The sequence below is a fragment of the Populus trichocarpa genome, chromosome 6 (genome assembly GCF_000002775.5).
Source record: "Populus trichocarpa isolate Nisqually-1 chromosome 6, P.trichocarpa_v4.1, whole genome shotgun sequence".
NCBI lineage: Eukaryota > Viridiplantae > Streptophyta > Magnoliopsida > Malpighiales > Salicaceae > Populus > Populus trichocarpa.
This window is the reverse complement of record NC_037290.2, coordinates 26,656,825-26,681,898: the sequence shown is the minus strand read 5'-3', so window position 1 is coordinate 26,681,898 and position 25,074 is coordinate 26,656,825. Positions and strand designations below refer to the sequence as shown.

The 25,074-nt window shown below is 33.6% G+C and overlaps 2 protein-coding genes across 2 annotated transcripts; both read left to right on the top strand.

Moving 5' to 3' along the window:
* The first annotated feature begins 592 nt into the window (after nt 1-592).
* LOC18100758 (COP9 signalosome complex subunit 5a) lies at nt 593-4,799 on the top strand. Its single transcript, XM_006382103.3, has 6 exons — nt 593-1,082; nt 2,479-2,760; nt 2,840-2,987; nt 3,201-3,280; nt 4,297-4,374; nt 4,472-4,799. Exons 1-6 carry the CDS (start codon nt 660-662, stop codon nt 4,559-4,561), a joined length of 1,101 nt encoding a protein of 366 aa, XP_006382165.1. The 5' UTR covers nt 593-659; the 3' UTR covers nt 4,562-4,799.
* Nucleotides 4,800-16,647: 11,848 nt separating this feature from the next.
* LOC18100757 (plasma membrane ATPase 4) lies at nt 16,648-23,357 on the top strand. The gene is made up of 16 exons (XM_006382102.3): nt 16,648-16,856; nt 18,710-18,829; nt 18,955-19,191; nt 19,284-20,045; nt 20,142-20,264; nt 20,352-20,456; nt 20,549-20,693; nt 20,775-20,939; nt 21,146-21,384; nt 21,480-21,512; nt 21,604-21,685; nt 21,800-21,960; nt 22,045-22,218; nt 22,461-22,643; nt 22,736-22,920; nt 23,024-23,357. The coding sequence occupies exons 1-16, from the start codon at nt 16,800-16,802 to the stop codon at nt 23,118-23,120; spliced, it is 2,868 nt and encodes a 955-aa protein (XP_006382164.3). The 5' UTR covers nt 16,648-16,799; the 3' UTR covers nt 23,121-23,357.
* The last annotated feature ends 1,717 nt before the right edge of the window (nt 23,358-25,074 follow it).

The window sequence follows — 25,074 nt, the reverse complement described above, 5'->3', positions numbered from 1 at the left end:
CATAGAAATAGATTAAAAACATGCTATCGAGATTTCTTTTTAGGCAAATTTTCACTTCTCAGAGATTTTATGAGGTATCTGCGTAGGTTTACACTAATGATCGGGGCTTTATAAAACCTGCTCTACCTGACAAGTTAAACAAGTTTTATATAGGATCCGATGAAAATTAATTTTAACGAACTTAATTAATCTTGTTGAACCTTATTTATACGGCTAAAAATCTAGTTTAATATTTTTTTAAAATAATATTTTAACTATATAAAAAATAATTATAATTGTAAAAATTTGATTTGGTCCGTGATCTAGTCCAAAACTCATCTTATTTAAATATTCAACACAATCACAAAGTTAATTAAAACTTCGTTTTTTAACAAAAATATCTTTTCCAAACTCTATATAATTTAAAAAAAATACCTGACAAAATAAAACTTTACCTCCTACTTTGATCGGCTTATAGGAAGTTTTAGATAAGTTTCCTTCGGAGTAGAAATTTGAAATTGAAAAAAGGACTAAATTATAAATACAAATAAAACTAAGGATTGATTAATAACTTTGGTTAAACTATAAGAACTACATTACAGTTCACTCTAAACTTATCTTAACCCCCACACTCCCCGCTTCTACTACATAAACCCTCCCTCATCTCTATCGAAAACACCATGGATCCCTACCCTTCTTCTTCCATAGCCAAAAAGACCTGGGAACTCGAAAACAACATAATACCTATCGACACAGCAACCCCGACAACAACAGACACTTCTTCTTCTTCTTCTTCATCGGACGCGATTTTTTACTTCGATGAAGCAGCACAAGCGAAGTTCCAGAAAGAAAAACCGTGGTCTAATGATCCGAATTATTTTAGAAGAGTGAAGATATCTGCACTTGCGTTGTTGAAGATGGTTGTACATGCTCGATCAGGTGGGACTATTGAAGTTATGGGATTAATGCAAGGGAAAACTGATGGGGATTCTATAATTGTTATGGATGCCTTTGCTCTTCCTGTTGAAGGGACTGAGACGAGAGTTAATGCTCAAGCTGATGCTTATGAGTATATGGTTGATTATTCTCAGACTAATAAACAGGTTTGTTTTTTATGTGATTGCTTTTGGGGGGTTTTTAATTAGAAAGTTCATTGCCTTTTGGGGTTATTAGGGTTTTGGATTCCTTTGTTATCTCTTTCTCTTTCAAAAAGAGGAAAAACATTTTGGGTTTTTTGAGTAATTAGGGTTTTGGGGGTTTGTATTGCTGTGGTGGTTGTGTGTGTGGAGAATGGTTGCATTGTTGGGATTTTGTGATTTGTTAAAAAGAGTAGAACCCTAAATTTGCAATTTGAGTTAGAAAAGTAAGTGTTTTGAACCCTAATCCGGAGCTTAAATGAACCGAGGATTAGTCCCAAGATATAAACTTTCTTACTTTATATATTATTTAGAGGTTTTTTGGGGTTTAGGGATTTGTTTTGTTGTGGTTTTTTACGATTAGAGAACGCTTGCATTGGTGAAATTTTGTGATTTTGAGTAAAATATAGACCCTGGGTTTTCAACTGTAGCGAATAGTTGCGTTGTTGCAATTCTGTAATTTGTTAGACACTTTTTGTCTTTGGAACTTGTGTTTTAAAAGAATTTTAAAAAAATTTGAAATTTTTTTATGTTTTTAAATTAATATTTTTTTGTGTGTGTTCAAATCATTTTAATATATTGATATTAAAATTGATTTTAAAAAAATAAAAAATTATTATTTTAATGTATTTTCAAATAAAAAACAGAAAAACAATCATAACCAACCACACTCCCAAACACTTATTTAAACCTTGAATTTATAGTTTGAATTAGAAAAAAAAGTTTCTTAAACCCTGATTCAGAGCTTAATTGAACTAATAATTTGTTCCCAAAATATATAACTTTCTACTTTTTATATGTTTGAAATAGCAAATTTCTAGCTTTATGTCTCGTAAGTGTGTGGAACTCCTAATTTATACTTGCCAAGCAAACTAGCTGAAAGGAATTCCGTGAAGACTCCATTTAGAAATAGTTGGTAGCCCCAATCTGATTGTTAGACACATTCTGTACACACACATTGTGGCTTTATGTATGAAACCTTAATGTCTGATAATTGCTGGTTTTATTTTAAGCGATGTTCAAGTAGTCCTAGGAGTTTGTCTTTTGCATCTTTTTGTTGCAAGGGAACACTAGACATGAATAGTTTTTCTGTTATGCTTGAATCACCTTTAATTTGATCTATGTTGTAACTTGACTACTTGTTCTTATTTTTTAAGAGTAGGATTTAAATCCTGAACAGTAGCACACAAGGTTCCACATTCTGTATTGACACATAAACTGACTCCTTAAAATATTTCTTAAAGAGTGGATGGAAGCATTATTTATAATTTGTAATTCGTAATTCATTTATTTCCATGTCTCCCTATTTATTAAGGCTCTTTCCCCCCTTTTCTGACAAAAAGAAGAAGTGGTGTTTATGCAGGCTGGACGTTTGGAGAATGTAATTGGGTGGTATCATTCACATCCTGGCTATGGATGCTGGCTTTCGGGTATTGATGTTTCAACCCAAATGCTTAACCAGCAATTTCAGGAGCCGTTTTTGGCAGTTGTTATTGATCCAACAAGAACTGTCTCAGCTGGGAAAGTAGAGATTGGGGCATTCAGGACATATCCAGAAGGATACAAACCTCCAGATGATCCTGTTTCTGAATATCAAACTATTCCTCTTAATAAGATCGAAGACTTTGGAGTCCATTGCAAACAGGTTATTATATTAACCTAGACTGCTTGCCCCTGAGGTTTCATAGTATTCCATTGTTGACTAATGCTACTTTGTTTTGCAGTATTATTCTTTGGACATCACATATTTCAAGTCTTCTCTTGATTGTCACCTCTTGGATCTTTTGTGGAACAAATACTGGGTGAATACGCTTTCATCTTCACCTCTCTTGGGTAATGGAGACTATGTTGCAGGACAAATTTCTGATTTAGGTAATTTCTAAATTTTTGGTTTATTTTTCTTTTATGCGATTTTCTTCCAGTTTGGATTCACGGTTAAAATTAAGTGTAGCTGTAAATAGTTGAAAGACCAGGGTACTTAAGGTCTATGAGTATCAGTAGCTTATTTATGAGATGAAAAGGCTAGGGTTTTTTTTTTTTTTTTTCTGTCTATCAAGATGCAATAATCATCCATTTGTCATGCAGCTGAGAAGCTGGAGCATGCAGAGAATCAATTGGCACATTCTCGATTGGGACCATTAATGACTCCTCAAAGAAAGAAAGATGTGAGTATCGTTTCCATCAGTAGAGTTATATATCTATGTTAATTCAGAATTATAACTGTTAACTCTGCTGATCTAAGCTCTTTTGCACCAAAAATTAACGTCTCTGTCAACCACAGAACTGTTCCTCTTTACTATTGTGCATTATATTTGTTACTTCATTGCTGTATGGCATGCAATACTAAAGAATAGTCTTTTTTCTGATGGGACATCTAAAGACTATTTCCCCATTATCTCTATAAGAGGAACAGGGCTTCCTCTGTGTATTCTGCTAAATGTTTGGTCTTTTGCATAGATATATGTGAAAAGTGACATAATGGGTGCCTAAAAATGTGCAATTGATGCATTTAACTGATAGGTTTGCTTTAGTTTTCCTGCACTTATGAAACTGATGCAAACATTGTTAACAAAAGGCATTCATCGAACTGCTAAATGTGTTGACCATCGTTGCATCATGTAAATGTTTTGGACCTGCTTTAAACTGTACCTTTGTGGGTATCACATGTTCTTTTGGTCACATAACTTTTTTATTTTCGTTTCTGTCCTGGGAAAATGTTTGGTCCTTAATATCAGGGCATTAGCCTGCATCAGTCATGGTGATATCCTATGGTGTGGAGAAGTGCCTCTGTAACATGTCATGTACCTGAAAATTTTGCATGAAATTCCACACACAAGGAAACATTATGAAAATATATTTGGCCTGAGATGCTGTCCAACTCTTCTTGTTGGAATTATTTGTTCGGGCAAAGGCAGTGTACAGATACTGATTTTATGTTGTATGGGCTAGAACTAGAAGATAATTCTTTTCTCAGATTTTGTCTTCAATTTTCATCTTAGGACCCTATTTTCTTAATAGGTGCTGGCTATGTCCCATGCATGCTTACATTTTTTTTCTACTTATGCATTTCCTTTTGTTCCATTCAGTACTTTTGCATCCTACACATCTATTCTTTTGTTATATAATTTATGGTCTGTAGTCTCTTTGGTGGTAGTTTTATTTGGGATTTTTAAATTTGCAGGAAGAATCTCAACTTGCTAAAATTACTCGTGATAGTGCTAAGATAACTGTGGAGCAAGTTCATGGCCTAATGTCGCAGGTAACTGGCCAATCCAATTTTTAGATGCCTTCCTAACTTTGAAAAGTTTTATTATTTAGGAGAATTTCATTTTTCGTTCTTGCCTTTTTATGACTAGGTTATCAAGGACATCTTGTTCAACTCCGTTCATCAATCAAACAGATCTCAGACGGAGCCATCTGGCCCTGAACCAATGGTTGAAACCTGATTGATGTTGATTTCCTCCTTGGTGCAGCAACTGATGGATGTTCCTTTTTTCTGCAGAGCAGGTTAAAATTGAAAATTGACGGTGAAATTGGAATTTTTTCCTTCAACTTTAGAGGCAGATGTAAATCGTATCAGCTTCCTTCATTGTTTTATTCGGAATTTAAGCTTTTGTTTGTTTTGGCAATTTACATGTCTTCAACTCAGTGACAAGGTAATTTAAATATAGGAACCATTAACAATTCTTGATTCTCATGCAATTTATACACCAATTTTTTTTTCCCTGAAAACAAACCTTAGCCATTCCTTCCCATCAAATCCGGATTTTTCAGAAATATATGTTTGAATGTTGCAAGTGTTGCAAGTAATCAAGTCTTTGAGCAGAAACAGGCAGGGAGGACTTTTTAACCTTTGACTTGATGAGAGCGTGGGTTGTATCTACCATTCTAATAAAGCCCCTTGCGTGTTGAATCATTTGCTTAAAGTGACCTTTTTTGCTTTGAAAAATAGCTGCTTGAGATCTCAGATTACCTCTTATGAAGGCAGGTTAAATTGGCATTGCGTTAAGCATTTGGATTCTTGTTCCGTTTTTTTTTTTTTTAATCTTGTACTGTCCGAATTGAAAACGCATAGCTCACCTTGAGCCGTGTTGGAAGTCAAGAAAAGGTTGCAAGGAAGAAGGATATAATGTATCTTGAAGATCCAACAAGAGGGATTGAGTGGCTGAAAGAATTACAAAGTAGTATATTAATAGCAAGAACAGCCTGCTATCTTTGACTGGCTTGAGCCCTACTATGCAACTCAAGAAATAATTTCTAGCCCTTCATTTTATGGGATCACTGTCTTGTCTGCAGAGTCAACTACAGCTGCATATGGCCAACAGAGGAGGAAGGGAACACAAGATATGTGAAAGACACCATAATTGTTGCACAGAATATGTGGAACCAGTATTATGCAATGCAACACTTGAACCACCAAAAAAATACAAAAGGAAAATTAAATGCGGAGAAAGGATATGTATCAACAAGAAGAGTTGAAGAAATGGATGGTTGGAAAAGCAATGGAAAAGTGAAGGAAAATGAATGGATCATATGGAAGAACAGTGACAGCATCCAAATCCAATTAATAGACTCATAGGGAAAAACATGGGGAGCCCTTTGTCTTCCTATGCAAGTGCTATTCACATGCAAGGCAAGCAAGCACTTTGTTAGTTTCATTTCCTCTTATTGGTTTTTTTGTGATTGTAATCATTTGGTTTTTGGATGCTAAAGTGTAAGGCAGACCCCAAGGGTCCTTCCTCATCACCATCACCATCCACTAGAGAAGGAAATGGCCAAGAACAAAAAACTATACCAAATCTTCCACCTTTTATCCTTAGTGGGTCTTCTATGGACACTCTTAGAAATCATACCTTCCATGACTTCCCCCCCTCCCTCTCTCTCTCACGCACACACACCATTCTTTTTTTAGTTTAGATTCTCATAAGATAATGAAAAGAGATATCTTCACAAGGAACGGTCCTCTTCGCAGGGTTTGGTTTGGGTGTTAAATATATATATATATAGCTATGAAGTAATGCTTGTGACAATGTCACATGCAAGTAGCTCCACACCACTACTAGTTAACCCTCCTTTTTTGCAAGTCGTTTTGTTCTTCACTTGTCTTCTTGTGATGGATGATGCACTTTTTTGTAGCTTTGAATGCATGAGAGAAAGAAAGAAAATCATGCGAGGGCATGCGTTTCTAGAGTCTATGTTTTGAGACAGAAGAGACGGGATAATAGAGACATATCCCTTTATCATTTTTATTTTAAAAATGTAGAAATTCACTTTAAAATTGTGATTTATTTTATAATTTTATCCTCACCTGATCTCCAATCAAACACCTGTCTATCTCTTTTGTATTTGAGCGTTAGTCTTGTAACTATACTCTTTTGAGATAAAAGAGATTGAGATAATGGAGATCTTCGTCTTTTCTATTTTGAAGGTAAAAAAATTCACTTCAAAATTATGATTTATTTTATGTTTCCATCTTCATCTCTCTAACTAAACACGTTTCTATCTTTTCTGTATTTATCTTTTCTATCATGACACACAAACCAAACGCAACCTAATCTCTCTCTCGCTTTTTTGCTGTCTCGTGTACATTCATGTGATTTCATCGGCCAGATTTTATGGAGAAAAAGGTTACTTGCTTGATTGTCATACATGGTCCATTCCCGTGAGTGATCAAGCTTTTTCATGTCATGAAGTGAGATGATCCCTTCACGGTTTGAGAATAATCTTAACTAACAATTAATTTCTTATAGGCCATCCAAGTTGATTCACAGATAAGATTTGTAATTTGCAACAAGCAATGGAAGTCTTTCATGCCCAATACATGAATCTCAGTACTTGGAGTCTGGAAGCTGTCTGTTGATTGTAAGAGCTGTCTGAATTCGAAACCTCATGGTGATGAAAAACAAAATACATCCACAGAGACTTGATAAACTGGGTTACATCATTTTCCTTAACCAAAATCTGGAATTAGACGAGGCCCTTCTGGAAATTATAAAAGGTTAATGTTTTTACAATTTCAAAGATTTATCTTCTCAGTTCTATCAATTGCTGTTTCTCTTTTAGAAAATTAGGAACAATACGTAAACTAAAATTGCTGTTTCTTTTTTAGAAAGCAAACAGGAAATTGTTGATATACAACGTATGCAACATGAAATTTATTTGGGACTCTGTATTTCACCCTGTTCCTGCCCTAATTTGAGGTCTGACATTAATAGATACATGGGTCCTAACTCCATACCTGTAATAAAGTATGGTAATCAAGTAAGAACAGCACTAAAGCCAACCTTCGTGTCTACTCTTTTATAATATATATGCATATTTTTTTCTTTGCTGGTGAAGGAGATTTTAGAAAGGGTGGGAGGTGATCTGTGCTTTAGCCACTTTAGAAAGTGGAATGTCCACTCTCCCATCAATTCCAAATTTTGAAACATAGGATTTCAATGTTTCTAAAACGCAAGTAGGGCCATTCTCAGTAGGGGTGAAAATACTGTTATTAAATCTAGTATGTTCAAAACTCGGAGAGTCGATTCAAAACTTAACTCGGGCTATGTTAAAAAAAAAAAAAATCCAAGCTAGAGTTGACTTGATCAATTTTGAGTGACTCAGTAAATCAAAACCTGATTTAACTTTGAAAAAAATAATTAAAACAATATTTTTTTAATATTTTTTTAAAAAACTTTCTTGAAACAATACACCCACTCAATCTAAAGACATTATCATTTGTATCAGAACAAGTTTAATAACTTTGAATAGAAAGATGGAGCACTTCATGGTTTTGTAAGGAAATATCAACAATTGGGTGGTATAGAACTATTAGCCCCTCAATAGCTAAGACAAAACCTTAATCTATAGGATGAGTCCATGATTGCATGCAAATAAAGCCTTGACGTGGGTTTGTATTATTTTTTAGTAAAATATTTAAGTATTATAAGTGTATTTTATTATAAAAAAAAAATTTAATTACTCGGGTTATAGTCTCAATCAACTAAATAAGTTGGCTTTATTTAAATAATATTTAAAAAAAAAAAACAATAATGGCAAACAAAAAAATATATACATAAAAAAAGCTATTGTGATAACATGAGAAAAAAATCTCTATTCAAAAACAAAAAAAAGGGTTATAGTTATGTTTGATGAATTTGTTTATTAAAATTAATTTATAATAGAAATCAACACACATAAAACTAATTGAATAAAATAAAAGAAAAAAAATATTATGTAAGACTACATATATTAAAAATATAATAAAAAAAATAAATATTAAAGATTATATAATAAAAAAATATTATACAAAGCTATAATTTACGATAACATTTTTTTTATGGTGGTTATACTAATATGTGGATGGTAGGATGTGTTTATGGAGTATGAGAAGGCAGTTCTTATGAATTTTTATATGATCCAAATGATGGGGTGATTGATAGATGTTTTCTTTAAACTTGAGGGGTCAACCAAAATAGGTTTAGTCATCAATTGACAAAAACGGACGGAAGGAAAACATTGAAGATGGGATAAAAAATTAAAGGGCTCACTTGATATAAATTAAATTCTTTTTTTACCTCAAGAAATAAATTAAATTTTACCTCAAACGCAATTATGTTATTTTCGGCACGTTAAAAAAATAATTAAAGTGAAAAACACATGATAATCAAGTGGATTTAAATTGTAATTTATTTTTATTTTGCTCATTGAGCTTTTTCTCTCTTTAATTGCATTCATTTGAGATCAAATTAATGACCAATCGCTCCTAGTTTATTTAAAGATTACATAATTCATAAAAAAAAGAATCAAAGCGAAAAATACATGAAAATCAGGTGGCTACTTTAAACTTGAATTGAAGATTAAAAATAAGGATAAAATTAAAAACACCTATATATAATAAAAAATTGAACATGTAGAATTTTTCAACCTGTTTTTTTACATAAAAAATCATAAATGTAAATAAAAAAACTTATGTATCCATCTACAAACTAACTTAATCTATATAAAATATATATAAAAAAAATTACAGGTGAATCACACTAACTTCTTAGAAAACTAAACACACCTAATATAATTAAAAAATAATCAGTATTTACAAAAAGCTAAAAACAAATCACAGAGAAGGGGTATTAACATAAACAAATATATAAATAAAATTATTTAAAAATATATATAAATGAGGCCAGGTCAAGTGCAAAAAATCGCACCAAAACTCGAAATCAACCTAAAATTAAAAATTTTCATGAGCTCATATATGTTTTCTAGTCATTTTCAAGGTAAAAAAATCTAATCTTAAGCTCCTATCATATGGAACCATTTGATATAAAAATCGAATGTTTTGGTGGTCAAAATCATCGCCGACAACAACTTTCTTTCTCTAAACCGGAATTAGGTCATCTCTTCTCTCTCCTCCACAAAAAAAACTAAAAATAAAAAAAATAAAGTTTGGTATCAAAATTTATTTTTTAAAAATTATAGGAACTGGTCACCTAATAGCTAAAAAAAATGGGGGAGAAAAATAAACTTTTAAAAAATCTCAAAGTCACCACCTATGTTACTCATGTTTTTTAGTTATGTCTTATCTCTTTCAATTCAACAATTCCTTCAAAAAACAAATGTAATTAGGTTTAAATATGATCTCAAAATAACCTAATTATACAAAAAAAAAACCTAATTATACAAAAAAAAATCGAGAACCAAAATAAATATTAAAAAATACATAGTGAATTAGTTTTTGATAAATGAAAATTAAAAAATACACTATGAGTCTATGACAATTCATCTATGTTACTCTTGTTTTTTAGTTCACTATTTTTTTTTTATTCAGCAATTCCTTCTTAAAAAATGCAATTGACTTTAAATCTGAGTTCAAAATGATCCAATTATATAAAAAAAATTAAAATTCGAGGATCAAAATAAAAATTAAAAAATACACTATTACAATCCATGGTGAATTATAAGAGGGTCATCAGTAAAAAATTGCTGCAATATTTAATCCACAAGCTTTAGATTTTGATAATGTTCATGGCTTCCAAAAACCCTATGGTATGATAGCTCCCAGGAATCTTTTTGGTGATGTACATTGAAAGAACAATACTAAAAGCATTGGTGCCAAAGAGACTGGAGGGGAGGTTTCAGGCCACTCGTCTTCGGCATAATTGCAACGGCATCTTCCCTTCTTTCTTCTACTTGCCTCCATTAGTCTATGTCTGCCCACTTTAAGCTTCCATCTCTTACTTGTTCAAATGGTCAAAAGAGTCTTTTCAAAACTCAAAAGTAGTAGCTATGGTGGTCCATAATCGAGAACCAAAATCATGGACCATAACCTTCTCTTGTACATTGAAAGCAGTACTCTCCATTTAGGGTGATTCTTGTTACTTGGGGAATATAATCCCCTTGTAATGTCCTACTTGAATGCTCAACTTGAAGATAACATGAAAAATAGTTGTTTTTCTTTTCAATTTTGACCGTTGTTGTGGATTCTAGACTAGTCCGATAGGTTAATCCTAGATATGATTCGGGTTAGATTTTATAAAAATAAAATACTCGGCATGGCATGGTCAAAACTCACAACATAGCCTACTTGATCAAAAAAATTTAGTTTTTTTTAAAATCAAAATAATATTATTTTAATTATTTTTAAAAAATAACTAGATTAAAATTCACGTAACTCGAAACTCATTCTGGATGGGGTTTGGTAACTATTACAACAACCACTACTTTCTTATCCTCTTAAGAAGAGAAATTGCATTCTTGTATAGACGACACACATGGAAAAGAGTCTCCAAAACCCAAACAAGCATCGTAAGAATATAAACTTCTCAACACACCAATCATTTATAATTCCACTAAAACAAAAAAAAAACAACAGAGAATAGCCAGCAAGAACAGAAAATCAAACACCTCCTCTTCTACTGCTTTTTATTTGTTTATTCTTTGTAGTTCCGTCATCAGGCATGATGGGTAGTCGATAAAAGCCCCCAATAAAACAAGGACTAGAGGTAGTAATTCTCCAGCCCTTTCGTAAGGGTCAAGGAAATGAGACACGTTAGTCAAATCTACAGCACTGCTGCACATGCCAAGGATTAAAAAATATGCGTGTGATCATATTCTTATTCTTAATAATAATTAACTTGTTACTATATATTATATTTGTCAAACTCTTTAAGCAAGAACAAAAAAAGGAGTACGTTTTGTACGGGCCCCTTTTTGACTGTATAATTATCAATAATCAAGGAGGGCATGTGTGTGATCGTGACAAGGCCTTAACCTAACCTTAGTTATATGCCTTGCAATGACCGCAGCAATATATAAAGCTTTGGAAGGACTAGCAAAGTTTGAGTGGAAAAGCCAGAAGATAATCAAGAACAAGAAGATGTGGTGATTGATTGATGCTTGCTTTCCCTTTTAAATTATCCATTCTGTTTCAAGTTTTTCTAGATGCTCGTTATTGGACCAAAGCTATATATAAAAAAATAGTGCTATTTCAATGTTTTTTTTTTTTAAAAAAAAAGAGAGGTTAAAACTAAATAAACATAAAAATGAGCAAGTAAAGTATTGCAATGAATAGATAATATAAACTTCAAAATTTATTATAGTTATCTACCGGGGGGGGGGATTAAAGTTAATTTTTATGAAATTTAATTAATAATAAATAGCAATAAATATTAAAGAGTACTGGTAATTATTAATATGATTACACAAGCTCATTAATTAATTAAAATATATCCTATATGCAATATTAATGATGATATGCATATATAGAGATGGGAAACAAATTGAACTAATTAATTGATAAGGGTATTGATATGGATATTCTTATTCTTCATATCCTGTACGTAGAAATGGGAGGGTTTATGGTACTGCCTTTGTGGGTAAGGTATATATTAAAGATTAAATATGCCTTAAATTGGATCTTAATTAATGTTTGTGTACATCTTTGCCTTCTGTACTAAGTTTTTAATATCAAATTGATGTTTTAAATCCGTAAAATCTATAGCAATGTGGAAGTGAATTATGTGGTGTAGGAATGTTGACCCCATCGGTCCTTCAATTTCCATTGCTTTTTGCGTGCGTTTATAGCATGGAGTCTTTTTACCTTACACGAGAAACTTAAATCCGACAAAAGCATCATTTGTTCGCTCGTGTGAACACATATTAGCTTCAACTCTTCACATGCATTTACATTGTGTTTGGTTAGTGTACGAGAATATAATAAATAAATATAAAAGGGATAGAAATATATTTAATTAATTAAAAGAATAAGAATAGAAACAAAAACATAAAATAAACTGTTTTTTTTTAATTTCAATGAATAATTAAACTAGTATTGACTAATTGAGGTCCTATCATTTTTCTGAAAACAATTAGTGTGGATTTTTGCAGCCAAAAACCCAACTTGGATTTTAATGCTTAATGCGACCCTGAGAGTAGTCCTAAGAAAAATCATCAACTGCCCCTTGAATTCAGATCACGAAACCTTCACGCCAATGCCTAGTGGACCACTTGCTACAGGGCCAATAAATACAAGTCAAAAAACAAACAAAACGCAGAGAGAGAAGGGGGCGTGCCATGATTTTTCCTAGTTTAATGTCGACCGTCTTCCAGGTATGAAATGGAATCAAACGGTTTAGGTTGCTTGATTCATGAAGATCAAGGATGATGTATAAGCCGATCTTGCCCACACTGTTTTGTGATTGGATGCAAGGTCAGCTCATTGGGGATGGCTTGACTTTCCAATTCCCGGGTCCGGGTCCCACCCACCCACCCACCCACTTGGCGCTCTTGATTGAAACCTCTTTCAAGTCTTAACACCGTCGAAAATTACGGGGAGAGTAAGTCCATTTCTCTACAACAAAGATCCACAATAAACATATAAATATTATAAAATCCAGACAATTCAAACCTATATATATATATATATATTTATTTATTTCGTATTGAGTGTGTATGCACGCACACTTAAAACATTTTTTATATATATAATATAATTTCACCGTTCAATATACACACATGTATCTCAAATATATAAATTATTATTTTATTTTAAATAATAAATGAATACTCTCGAAACACTACGGTTATAATATAAATATTTAAATTTTTTTATTTGTTAAACATAGATATTGTAAAAGTCCGCTGTTACAAACCCAAATCCCTGTTTGAAAGGCCGTCGAGGACAAATTTTCTCTTTCGTAATTTATTGCATATAGCAGAACATAGCATTCCGGTCCTCCTCGAGCAAATTGCAAAGGTCATGCTGATTTTTATAGTCAACCAAGAAATCCATGCCACTGCTAGTATTCTCATAGAAGATAACACATTAAACGACATTAAATACATTCTCCGAGCGATTATAGGAATATAACTCTTATATTATATTATATTATATTAGTTGACATGTTCAAATAGATTTAATATTTTTTTTATATACTAATCCAAAACTTCGAATAAAAAAGATAAATCTCATTCGTCATCTATATTCACTAACATGTCATGTATAATCAAGTGCCTATTGTTGGACGGTGGATATTGGCATGACTCTCTTCCCATTGATATCTTGTAGCATCCGAGTCGTCGTTTTTGAAGAGTCGCACGCAATAATCAAGATATATTAAGTAAACATGGCCCCTTGACAAAGCCATGTAATACAGGGATTAAGTAGTTAATTTTTCAATAACTAATGCACTTTAAAAATTTTTAATTACTTTTGGAAATTGACAAGTCCGTATTGGAGCTCCTAGGAGACATTAAAAATTAGTGCATGTTAGTTTTCTATACCGTTTCTGTAACATACAAACCCTACCAACCAAAGATATGAGTTTAACTCATACTTGTTAGACTTGCACTAGTTGTATGTGTTCAATTTGAAATAAAATCTAAGTGTTAATTAATATATTTTTTTTAAAAAAATAAATCTACAGGTTTTAAATGAGTTGATTGAATGACGAATCAAATTGAGTTTTTCAGTCTGTTAAGTTGAATCAACTACCTCCTATTTATTATGAAAAACAGTTATGATTAAATAATGAATTTATTAAGTTTCGAGTTGGTCCACCAAGTTAAGCTAAGTTTAATAACCTAGTTTTAAGTTAGACTATATTTTTTATATTTTAATCCAAGACAACTTTACATGGATTATCCGCATAGCCTAGTTGGATTCGAGTGTTTATGAGGTTGTAGGTTTTTTTTATGAAAAATAAAAAACAAATACTGGTTTTAAGTTAGGGATAAAAAAATAGTCTCATACTTAAAAAATCAGATTTATTTTGATAAATTAAAATTATTTTATTTTATTGTATACCAGGTGAAGTTTATAAGTTTGATAAATTAATTCAAGCATTATTTTTCAATAAAAAATAAAAATAATACTGGTTTAAATTGGGGATACAAAAACTAGCCCCAAATTTCAAAAACCAAATTTATTTTAATTTATCAAAATACTCTTAGAATAAAATTACATCACCATCGTCTATAATTAAAGCCAGAAATCAAAATAAATTAATCTTGGAACTAAAAACCTAACTAATTAAATGAACTCAATTATTGTAAAATTCTGTTTAACAAACACCTTTTGATTAGTACCAAACAGAGAATTTTGACTCCTAACAAACACTCCCCCAGTTTTCCTGCCGAAATTCTAGCATGAAAGATCAAATTACATTTAATTAATCACTTTGAAAAGTCCCAACAACCTTTGATCCCATGAAACAAACGTACGGTGAAGATACAACATTGTACTTGAAACAAATCAAAAAGGTTTTCGGAATCCCAGAAAACAATTAAGAAATCAGCCTTATCTCTAAGATCTCTCGTTATTGATAATTGTTAGACAACTAACTATCTCGGAAAAAAATGTAAGCTCGTGGATTATCGGATGAATTATTTTTATTGCCATCACAATGAATTATTTAGTCTTGACATGGCAGGGTTTAAACTGGATTAGATGGAGTTAACAATATCATTCAAATCCTTGCCAGGTTAATAAATTATCTGATTGATTTAATTACTAGAAATCCAACGTAGATTAGGTCTCAAATCCTTAGATTTTCATATCAAACCGCCAGCCGAACCGGTTTAACAATCTTGCCAATAATAACTCTTGGTGTTGGAAACTTACGGTGGTTTCGGAGACATGAGAACACAGCCCTGGGAAATGAATTAATTAAATTAAATTAGGGTTTTCAAGGGGACAAAAGCTTGGATTTTTTAAAAAAATTGTCACTGTAAATTAAAGGAATAATACCATTTAAATAACATGTTTTTAAAATATAATATTTACTAAATATCAATATTTCTAAACACAACAAGATAATTGTCGCGTTTTATAATAACAATATTTAAATATATTGTGTTTTTAAAGTGTTAATCGATCAATTATTTCATATAAAATAATAATTTTATAAATCTTTTATTTTAAATATGTTTTATAAATAAAAATATGTTTTTTATTTAAATTATAAATTAAAAAATAAATTCCAATTAAAATTATAAAAACTTATTAATCATGCCGTCTGAGATGAATGGTAACTCAACAATCATGGCACAGACAATCACTAAGATCAAATACTTATTGATTTTACTTGGGAATTGGATTATTTTAAAATTTTATATCTTTGTTTTTAATTTTAAACTATTATTTATCTCAAGAGCATTGATATATTCAACACTAGCCAACATAATCAACAAATATAAAAAGAATGGAGTCGTGCATGATTAGACCTTAGATCAATTTTATTTTTCATGTTGAATATATAAGCTAGTTTGAGTGTCTGACTAATTCTTACTATAGTCATAATTTAAAACACTTTCCCAATAAAAAATATGTTTATAGATCTTGAAAATTTAATTTTAATTATTTAATTTAGAATAATTTCGTTATTGTTCTTGGTATTGATGTTACCTTTTATTATTTTTTAGTATCCAATTGACAATTCTAAACCTAACTTGATATTCCAACTAATATTTACAATAATTCTTGTCATCGAACAACTTTCATAAGGAATATTTTTTCATTTATTTTGAATAATATTCTATTAAGCGGAGATCTAAATATTAAATATTAAATCATTGAAGGGTAATTTGTTTCTTTCTCAATGAGTTACACACATAAAATTCTTTCTTGATTTTTTTGTAAATCTCGGACCAATCCATATCCTATCCGAAAGGATAAAATCATAATTTTTTTAATATTTAAAAATTTTGCTAATTAAAATATCGTATTCCAGTAGAAATCAAAATTTCATTTTATTTCCTTTCTGTCAACATTCAATTAATCGAAAATTGATAACCACCTCAATTTGAGTTGAAATATATTGGAGGAGGGCATGCCCATTGGTCATTACAAATAGAAAATGGCTGGGGGAGGGATCAACTCGGGCGGGTCAAATCTTGCCCGATAGGGAGTCCAGAATCCCTATTAAATTCCAACACCCACTCGTGTCTCAAGACCCGAGCGTGGCATCTCTCTACTGCAAATCCCACAAATCTCCCTGCCACGTAAGCCCCCCACCTCTGTATAAATTCTAGCTCAAGCTACTCCCCTACCCCTCGCCTTCTTCTTCTTCTTCTTCAGAACACTCTCAACTTTTCTCCCTCTAAATTCTCCAATCCCCCCCCCCTTTAGCTAATATTACTATGATTCTGTAGTTTTCTCTTGAATTTTGTTTATATTTCGAGGGTTTTCTCTAGCAAGGCTAAACCATGTCCAGCAAGGGCGGCATCAGTCTTGAAGAGATCAAAAATGAGTCTGTTGATCTGGTATGTACTCTTTTCTTCCTCTTCTTCACCCTTTTTTTGTTTGCATTCGTGTTTGGTTGCTGAGAAAGTGAAAGCAATGAAATCATCATGTCTACCATTATCTATCGAACTATCCCTCTCTCTCTCTCTCTCGCTATATATATATATATATATATATATATGCATGTGTTTGGTTCCTGAGAAAATTATCACGCTGTTTTCTTTACGAGATTTTTCGAAAAACTATATGGAATCATTCTTCAGTTCATACTTAAATAATGATTTTTTCTTTAGTTTTTGAGTTCTCTAAAAATCGATCTTCGATCTTGTATGTTGTGATTAATTTTTTTCACCTTGAAATTATTATTTTTTTATTTACTTTGATTTTTACCTTAATTATAGACCACAATTCTAATCTCAAGTTCGATTTTTCTTTTAAAAAATTTATTATTACGTCTTCGAAAAGGCAACTAAATAAATAAAATAATTTTATTTTGAATTTTCAGTCACGTTAAGAAAAAAATATCTAATCAAGTCGAAGACTTACCTTATTTTGCAGGTCATTAATTTCGGCGATAATTTTGACTTTTATATATATCAACAAAATCAGCCAATACTTTAAATAAATAAAATATTACCATAAATAATAAACGTTGCCTTTTGGAAACTCCAAGGGTTTTTTTTACTCCATCTTCACGTGAGGTTTTTCCTTAAATGATGACGTGGATTGTCTTTTCAATTTTCTTTTATAATAATAGGGATAATTTTTATGAATTTATCATATTTTTATCTTTGAATTAAATATTTTTTTATAATAATAAGGATAATTTTGATTAATTTATCATATTTTTAACTTTGAATTAAAGCTATTTAAACCCGGATTGGTTCAGGTATTGTAGGGATAAAATAACATTGGAACAAATCCATTTATTTATTTTCTCAGATAATTTTATTTTGATAAAATAATAAAAAATTTAAGATAATGTTTTAGTGTTTATATTTGACGCAAACATAATAATTTTGTTTGTGTTTTTAGATAACAAAAAACATATTTGGCGCGTGTACTGTAGTGGTTTAAATTTGATTTAATTACCATTTAAAGAACTTTATGAATAGTGTTTATATTTGAGGCAAACATAATAATTTTAGGGTTTTTTCTGTGGTTGATTCTTTCTTTTTAACCTAATCACATGCCTTTTTTTTTAACACAAACAAAATATGTTTTTTTTTTATTATTAATAATGATCTGTATAATTTGAGCAATATGGATTTTGTACTTTACAGTTGTTGTCCCTTTTTGGTGTTAGCTTATTGAGCAGAAAGATTTTTTTTTTTTTAATATAATGTTTGGACTTTTAGTGTAAGCAAGGTGGTTGAAATTTTTTAATTTTGAAGACAAAATGTTTGACCATGGTGGATTCATTGACCAACCTCAGCTCAAGCTGATATGTTATCTGCTGCACATGTTTACACACCACAGTTTTGGTTGCCAGCTTGTGAAAAATTTTGGGTTTATTATTTTATTTCCATTTTGATTTTTCACTCAAGAAATTGTTATACAAGATGTAGCTAGACAAATCTTGTTTCCAATTGGCAATCCAAGTTCCCAAATCCAAATCCAAATCCAAAAAAAAAAAATGGTTTAATTTTATTAAAGATATAAAAAAATGGACAATAGTTGGACAAACTTTTGGTATGAGATACTGTATGTACTCTTGTCAGTTAGATTTTGTGGTGGTATGATGTTGTCAGGACTAATAACGTTGTAGTAAACTACTGTAAGAAGGTATATGGTGTGTCATTTTGAGTTGGGTTCATGATAATCATGGAAAGATTTTCTTGTTTCTTAGTAGTTAATGTTGTTTTCTTTGCAGGAGAGGATTCCCATGGAGGAAGTGTTTGAGCAGCTGAAATGCACAAGAGAAGGTCTGTCGGCAGACGAAGGAGCCAGCAGGCTTCAAGTGTTTGGACCAAACAAACTAGAAGAGAAAAAGGTCAGTTTTTGTAACCTTTTACTCATTATTGAACAAAAAAATGGAAGAACATATTAATAAGAGTGTTAGCTATTTGATTCTACTGAGTTTTCTGCTAAATTTGAGGTTTGGTGTTTGATGAGCAGGAGAGCAAGATTCTCAAGTTTCTGGGATTTATGTGGAATCCATTGTCATGGGTCATGGAAGCTGCTGCATTGATGGCCATAGCCTTGGCTAATGGTGATGGAAGACCTCCAGATTGGCAGGATTTTGTTGGGATTGTTGTGTTGTTGGTGATTAACTCCACTATTAGTTTCATAGAGGAAAACAATGCTGGTAATGCAGCAGCAGCCCTCATGGCTGGTCTTGCTCCTAAGACTAAGGTGATGACTGAACTTCACAAGTTCTTGCTCTATACTTTAGTTCTTGCAAGTACTGCAAGATTATTTAATCATTTATGTTGAAAAAAATTCAGGTTCTGAGAGATGGCCGATGGAGCGAGCAAGATGCTTCAATCTTGGTTCCAGGAGATATTATCAGCATTAAATTGGGAGACATCGTTCCAGCTGATGCTCGTCTTCTCGAGGGTGATCCTTTAAAGATTGATCAATCTGCCCTTACTGGGGAGTCACTTCCTGTCACCAAGAACCCTTCTGATGAAGTGTTTTCTGGCTCAACATGTAAACAAGGTGAAATTGAAGCAGTTGTGATTGCCACTGGTGTGCACACCTTTTTCGGTAAGGCTGCCCATCTTGTGGACAGCACCAATCAAGTTGGACATTTCCAGAAAGTTCTTACTGCCATTGGTAATTTCTGTATTTGCTCAATTGCTGTTGGAATAATCGCCGAGCTTATAGTGATGTACCCTATACAACATCGCAAGTACAGAGATGGAATTGACAACTTGCTGGTTCTCTTGATTGGAGGAATTCCTATTGCTATGCCTACTGTTTTATCTGTCACCATGGCTATTGGTTCCCACAGACTTTCTCAACAGGGTGCTATTACCAAGAGAATGACTGCCATCGAGGAAATGGCAGGAATGGATGTTCTTTGCAGTGACAAAACTGGGACTCTAACTCTGAACAAGCTTACTGTTGATACGAGCTTGATTGAAGTGTTTGCAAAGGGTGTGGAGAAGGAGCATGTTATGCTTCTTGCAGCAAGAGCTTCAAGGACTGAAAATCAGGATGCTATTGATGCTGCGATTGTAGGGATGCTTGCAGACCCGAAGGAGGTATAGCCATTTCAATGCAGTTTTCTCCGAGTTCTCTATATCTGAGGTTGCACAAAAAAACAGGACTTAACAGTTATAATTTTCATTGTTTGGCAGGCACGAGCTGGGATCAGAGAGGTTCATTTCCTTCCATTCAACCCTGTGGACAAGAGGACTGCTCTGACCTACATTGATTCTGATGGAAACTGGCACCGGGCTAGCAAGGGTGCCCCCGAGCAGGTAAGATGCTTTTCCTTTTACCAATTCAGGGATCAGCATTCAGAGTGATAACCACCTGCTCATTCCCTATTTTATGTTTCTACGCAGATATTAACTCTGTGCAATTGCAAGGAAGATGTTAAGAAGAAGGTTCATTCTGTGATTGACAAGTTTGCTGAACGTGGACTTAGATCTTTAGGTGTTGCAAAACAGGTCTGCAATTTAGTGTTTATCTACATCTTGTCACTGTGCTATTCAAATAAACCCGATCTTATTGTTTCTTTCATTTAATGAAATGTATGCAGGAAGTACCTGAGAAATCAAAAGATGCTGCAGGTGCACCATGGCAGCTAGTTGGTTTGTTGCCTTTGTTTGATCCTCCCAGGCATGACAGTGCTGAAACCATCAGAAGAGCTCTCCACCTTGGTGTTAATGTTAAGATGATTACTGGTAAATTTTGTTTCAATCTCCCTTGGAAATTTGCTCTGATGCGATTTCTTAGATTTTGTTTGTTGTTTCCTCGATGTCCAGGGGATCAGCTTGCAATTGGCAAGGAAACTGGCAGGAGGCTTGGAATGGGAACAAACATGTATCCCTCTTCTGCATTGCTCGGCCAAGACAAAGATGCTTCTATTGCGGCTCTCCCTGTGGATGAGTTGATTGAAAAGGCCGATGGATTTGCTGGAGTTTTTCCAGGTGACTTCAGCTGCCTTATTATCAATGTTTCTCTCTCTCTCTCTCTCTCAAAGATTGTGCATTTTCAGCCCCCTCTCCCCACACCAATTTTAGCATTGTTTTTTTACCGACTTTCATTTTTTTATTGATGATTATTTTTTAGGATTTTGATTACTTTTTATCATGTTTCTTAGTCTTAACACTTTTTTTATATATATTTTTTACAGAACACAAATATGAAATTGTGAAGAGGCTACAGGAGAGGAAGCACATCTGTGGAATGACAGGAGATGGTGTTAATGATGCCCCTGCTCTGAAGAAGGCAGATATTGGAATTGCTGTTGCTGATGCAACTGATGCTGCCAGAGGTGCTTCTGACATTGTCCTCACTGAACCAGGACTTAGTGTTATTATAAGTGCAGTGCTGACCAGCAGGGCTATATTCCAAAGGATGAAGAATTACACTGTTAGTTACATTTTCTGCTTGTTTTATTTCTGTGTTCAAAGGAGTAGAATTTGTGAGAGTCTAACTATCTCTGATCTGGTTGTTCTCTTTGGCAGATATATGCAGTTTCAATTACCATTCGTATTGTCGTAAGTACCAAATTACATGTGTAGTTATCCAACTATTATCAATCCGAGACACTGATTCAAATTCTTGCTCTATTTCTTCTCAAAATGGCAGTTTGGCTTCATGTTTATTGCCCTGATATGGAAGTTTGACTTCGCTCCATTCATGGTTTTGATTATTGCTATTCTAAATGATGGTGAGATCTTGAGTTTACTCTTCTGTATATTTGCATCATTCTCTTAACGCAAGTTATTATTTAACTGAATTGTCTTGAGAACAATTCTGACTTTGTTTATCATCAAACGTCTAGGAACGATCATGACAATATCAAAGGATCGAGTGAAGCCATCCCCACAGCCCGATAGTTGGAAACTTAAAGAGATATTTAGTACTGGCATTGTGCTTGGAGGTTACATGGCACTGATGACAGTATTATTCTTCTGGATTATGAAAGACACCGACTTCTTTTCAGTAAGAATACTCCTCAATCTCACTATCGGTTTGTGGTTTCGTTTATTCAGGTTTTTATGTATTTATACATTTTCGGTTATGCAGGATAAGTTTGGTGTCAGGTCACTGAGAAATAACGATAAGGAAATGATGGCAGCCTTGTATTTACAAGTGAGTATCGTGAGCCAGGCACTTATTTTTGTCACAAGATCTCGCAGCTGGTCTTTTGTTGAACGTCCTGGATTCCTTCTCCTTGGTGCATTTGTAGCTGCTCAGCTGGTAAGGATTTATTCTATCGGCTTTATCACTATTTGTTAAACAACCATCCCTACCAGGCTTACTTTGTTATGGCTGCTTCATGTTTTCTAAAGCATGGTAACGTGCTTTATTAACCTTCTGCCAATGATAATCTTGGGATCCTCATGCTGGATGTCAAATATTTTGCTTATATTCTGAAAATGAATCAGATCAGATTATTAGCAAAACCTAACCCATCGCCTTGAACCATTCTTGAATGACAGGTCGCAACATTGATAGCGGTCTATGCAAATTGGGGTTTTGCACGTATTGAGGGGTGTGGCTGGGGATGGGCTGGAGTAATCTGGCTATTTAGCGTGGTGACATATGTGCCGCTTGATATCCTCAAATTCGCAATCCGCTACATTTTGAGTGGGAAGGCTTGGGATAATCTCTTGGAGAACAAGGTATATTTTTTCATAACAAAATCCCGAGTCTGAGTCTGTTTCTCTGCCTCGGTGTCCTTCTTATTTGCTCATTCGCTATCGTCTTGTAACAGACTGCCTTTACTACAAAGAAAGACTACGGCAAAGAAGAGAGAGAAGCTCAGTGGGCCACAGCACAGAGGACCCTCCATGGCCTTCAACCTCCTGAGACCTCCCACAATATGTTTTCTGAAAAGAATAGTTACAGGGAGCTTTCTGAGATCGCCGAGCAAGCCAAGCGGAGGGCTGAGATGGCAAGGTAAGCAAGCCGTATTCGTTATGTTTCATATTCAATGAATGGGGGAACGAAAAAGCTCTTGTTTTTCTACGATCTTTATACTCATGAAGGATGGTTTTTACAGGCTGAGGGAGCTAAACACCCTCAAGGGGCATGTTGAATCAGTGGTGAAGCTGAAGGGACTGGACATTGATACAATTCAACAACACTACACAGTTTAAAGAGTTACAAGTCTTGATGAGAACAAATTCTTCGGAGAAAAGCCGAGCTGAAGTTAGGTATATGATGACGAAGAAGGCTGGAAGCGAAAATCATTTAAATTAGACTAGAATGACACTCCTCTTGCCATAACTTAAGGGTACCTTTTTGTTGTTTGTTATCTACCTTCAAACCCAGAGGGGATTATTTCTCCTTCAGGAGCTAAATATAATCAGCCACACATTTTCTCCGCTGTACCATTTTTCTATCGTCTTTAATTTTACATTGTCTGCATCAGTCTTATGTTGCTGATAGAGTGATGCAATTATATGCTTTAAAATTGTATCAAATGCCCCCTACTGTTTCCATAGAAACATGAGAGAAGCCTTCTGTCATGAGCAAGCTATCTTAGGTAGGGCGTTCTGTAAGCAATTAAGAAATCACAAAACCAGTCCTGAGACAGGTAAATGGACTTTCCTAGGGCTTAACTACAGGGTTTGTAGAAAGGAAAACAATTCTAGCTCTTCGACGTCTTTCAACAAGGGCCCAAATTAGCAACGTAGATGGGAATGTGTTTAATACACTTGATATCTAACGTAAAACACAGAATTACTTGAGAAGTTGAGAGAAGCTGTAATTCGATATTCATCGAGGAAAGACAATCACGACTTCAGTTTACGCCGGGGCATGTCACCCATGTCATGACATGAATCCCCTGAAGTTGCATCTGATTAGTATCCCATAACAAAAAGATAAAAACGTACATTTTTTATTCCAGACATAAAACAAGAAAGACAGAGGAGCATGCTCTTTTTATCGTATCTGTTTATGTCTCTTCTATTTCAAGAAAAATTGTGTCTCAAAGCACAACCAAGAACAAATTGATGTGCATTGGTTGCTTTATTTCTTACTTGAAGTGTTCGTGCCTCATGAATATAATAGTAGCAGAAGGATATAGTCAATGCATGGGTGAAATTTCATTTAAGACATTCGAAAAATGATATCGTATTTGATATTCCTGTACATAGGATGACACCACGTTTTCTTCGAATTTTTTCATCAGGAGGAGGGGGAAAGAAAACTTCCAGTTTTAGCTAGTACTAATCATCTCTAAGCAACACTTTAAAGAGTTTACTCCGGCACTATTATGATATAGTTGTACAGATCAGAAGTTTTCCGCCAAAAAACTGAAGCCCCTACTGGGATTCCTGTCCTCAGATCTTCACTGAACAACTTCTGGCAGCCTCAACACGATCTCTGCATATGGAATCAGGCAAATAGAAAAGAAACAGGAGAGAGTGAAGAGCAGTAATAAAGTATGGAACAGGAAAGCATGAAAGGCACAGAAGTTTCTTCAAATGCAACACGGATCGAAAACAATCTAACACCTGTAGGCAGAAAATGCATCAAAGGGGAACCCGGAGAAAACTAAGTGGAAAAGGATTAGGTAAACATCTAAACCAGCATCAGCTAGACTAACACTTCCAGCTTATCTCACAAAATACCTTGTTTATCCTCTAAAAACATCTATAACAATGTGTTTCCATTTACAAGCAGGTGATGGAATGATCCAATGAAAAACTGATGGAAGTAATTAGGAAAATATGAATTATCAACTTTCAGAGCAAGCAAGTCAACCTCACTTGTTTCCCCAGAAATCATGCAAATAACAATATAAACTATAAATGAAAGGTATCTTTTGCTTGCTTGACTTGCTTGCATGATACCCAGCTGGCCAGCTGGCAGGAATTCTCCTTTAGGAGCTAAATCGGAGAGCTAAATATAATCTGATGTTGCCTCTTGTTTTACAGAAAAAGCATCCTCTGCGTAAGATAGGCGAGTTGGACTAGGGTGAGTTCCCAGCACTTCGCTTTTTCTTGAACTGATCAACTGGCCATGCAATGATTCTGACTCCAGTTGGAAGCATAGACAGAGACGACGCCTGCGTATCTAAGACTGACTATTGCCTTGCTGCAA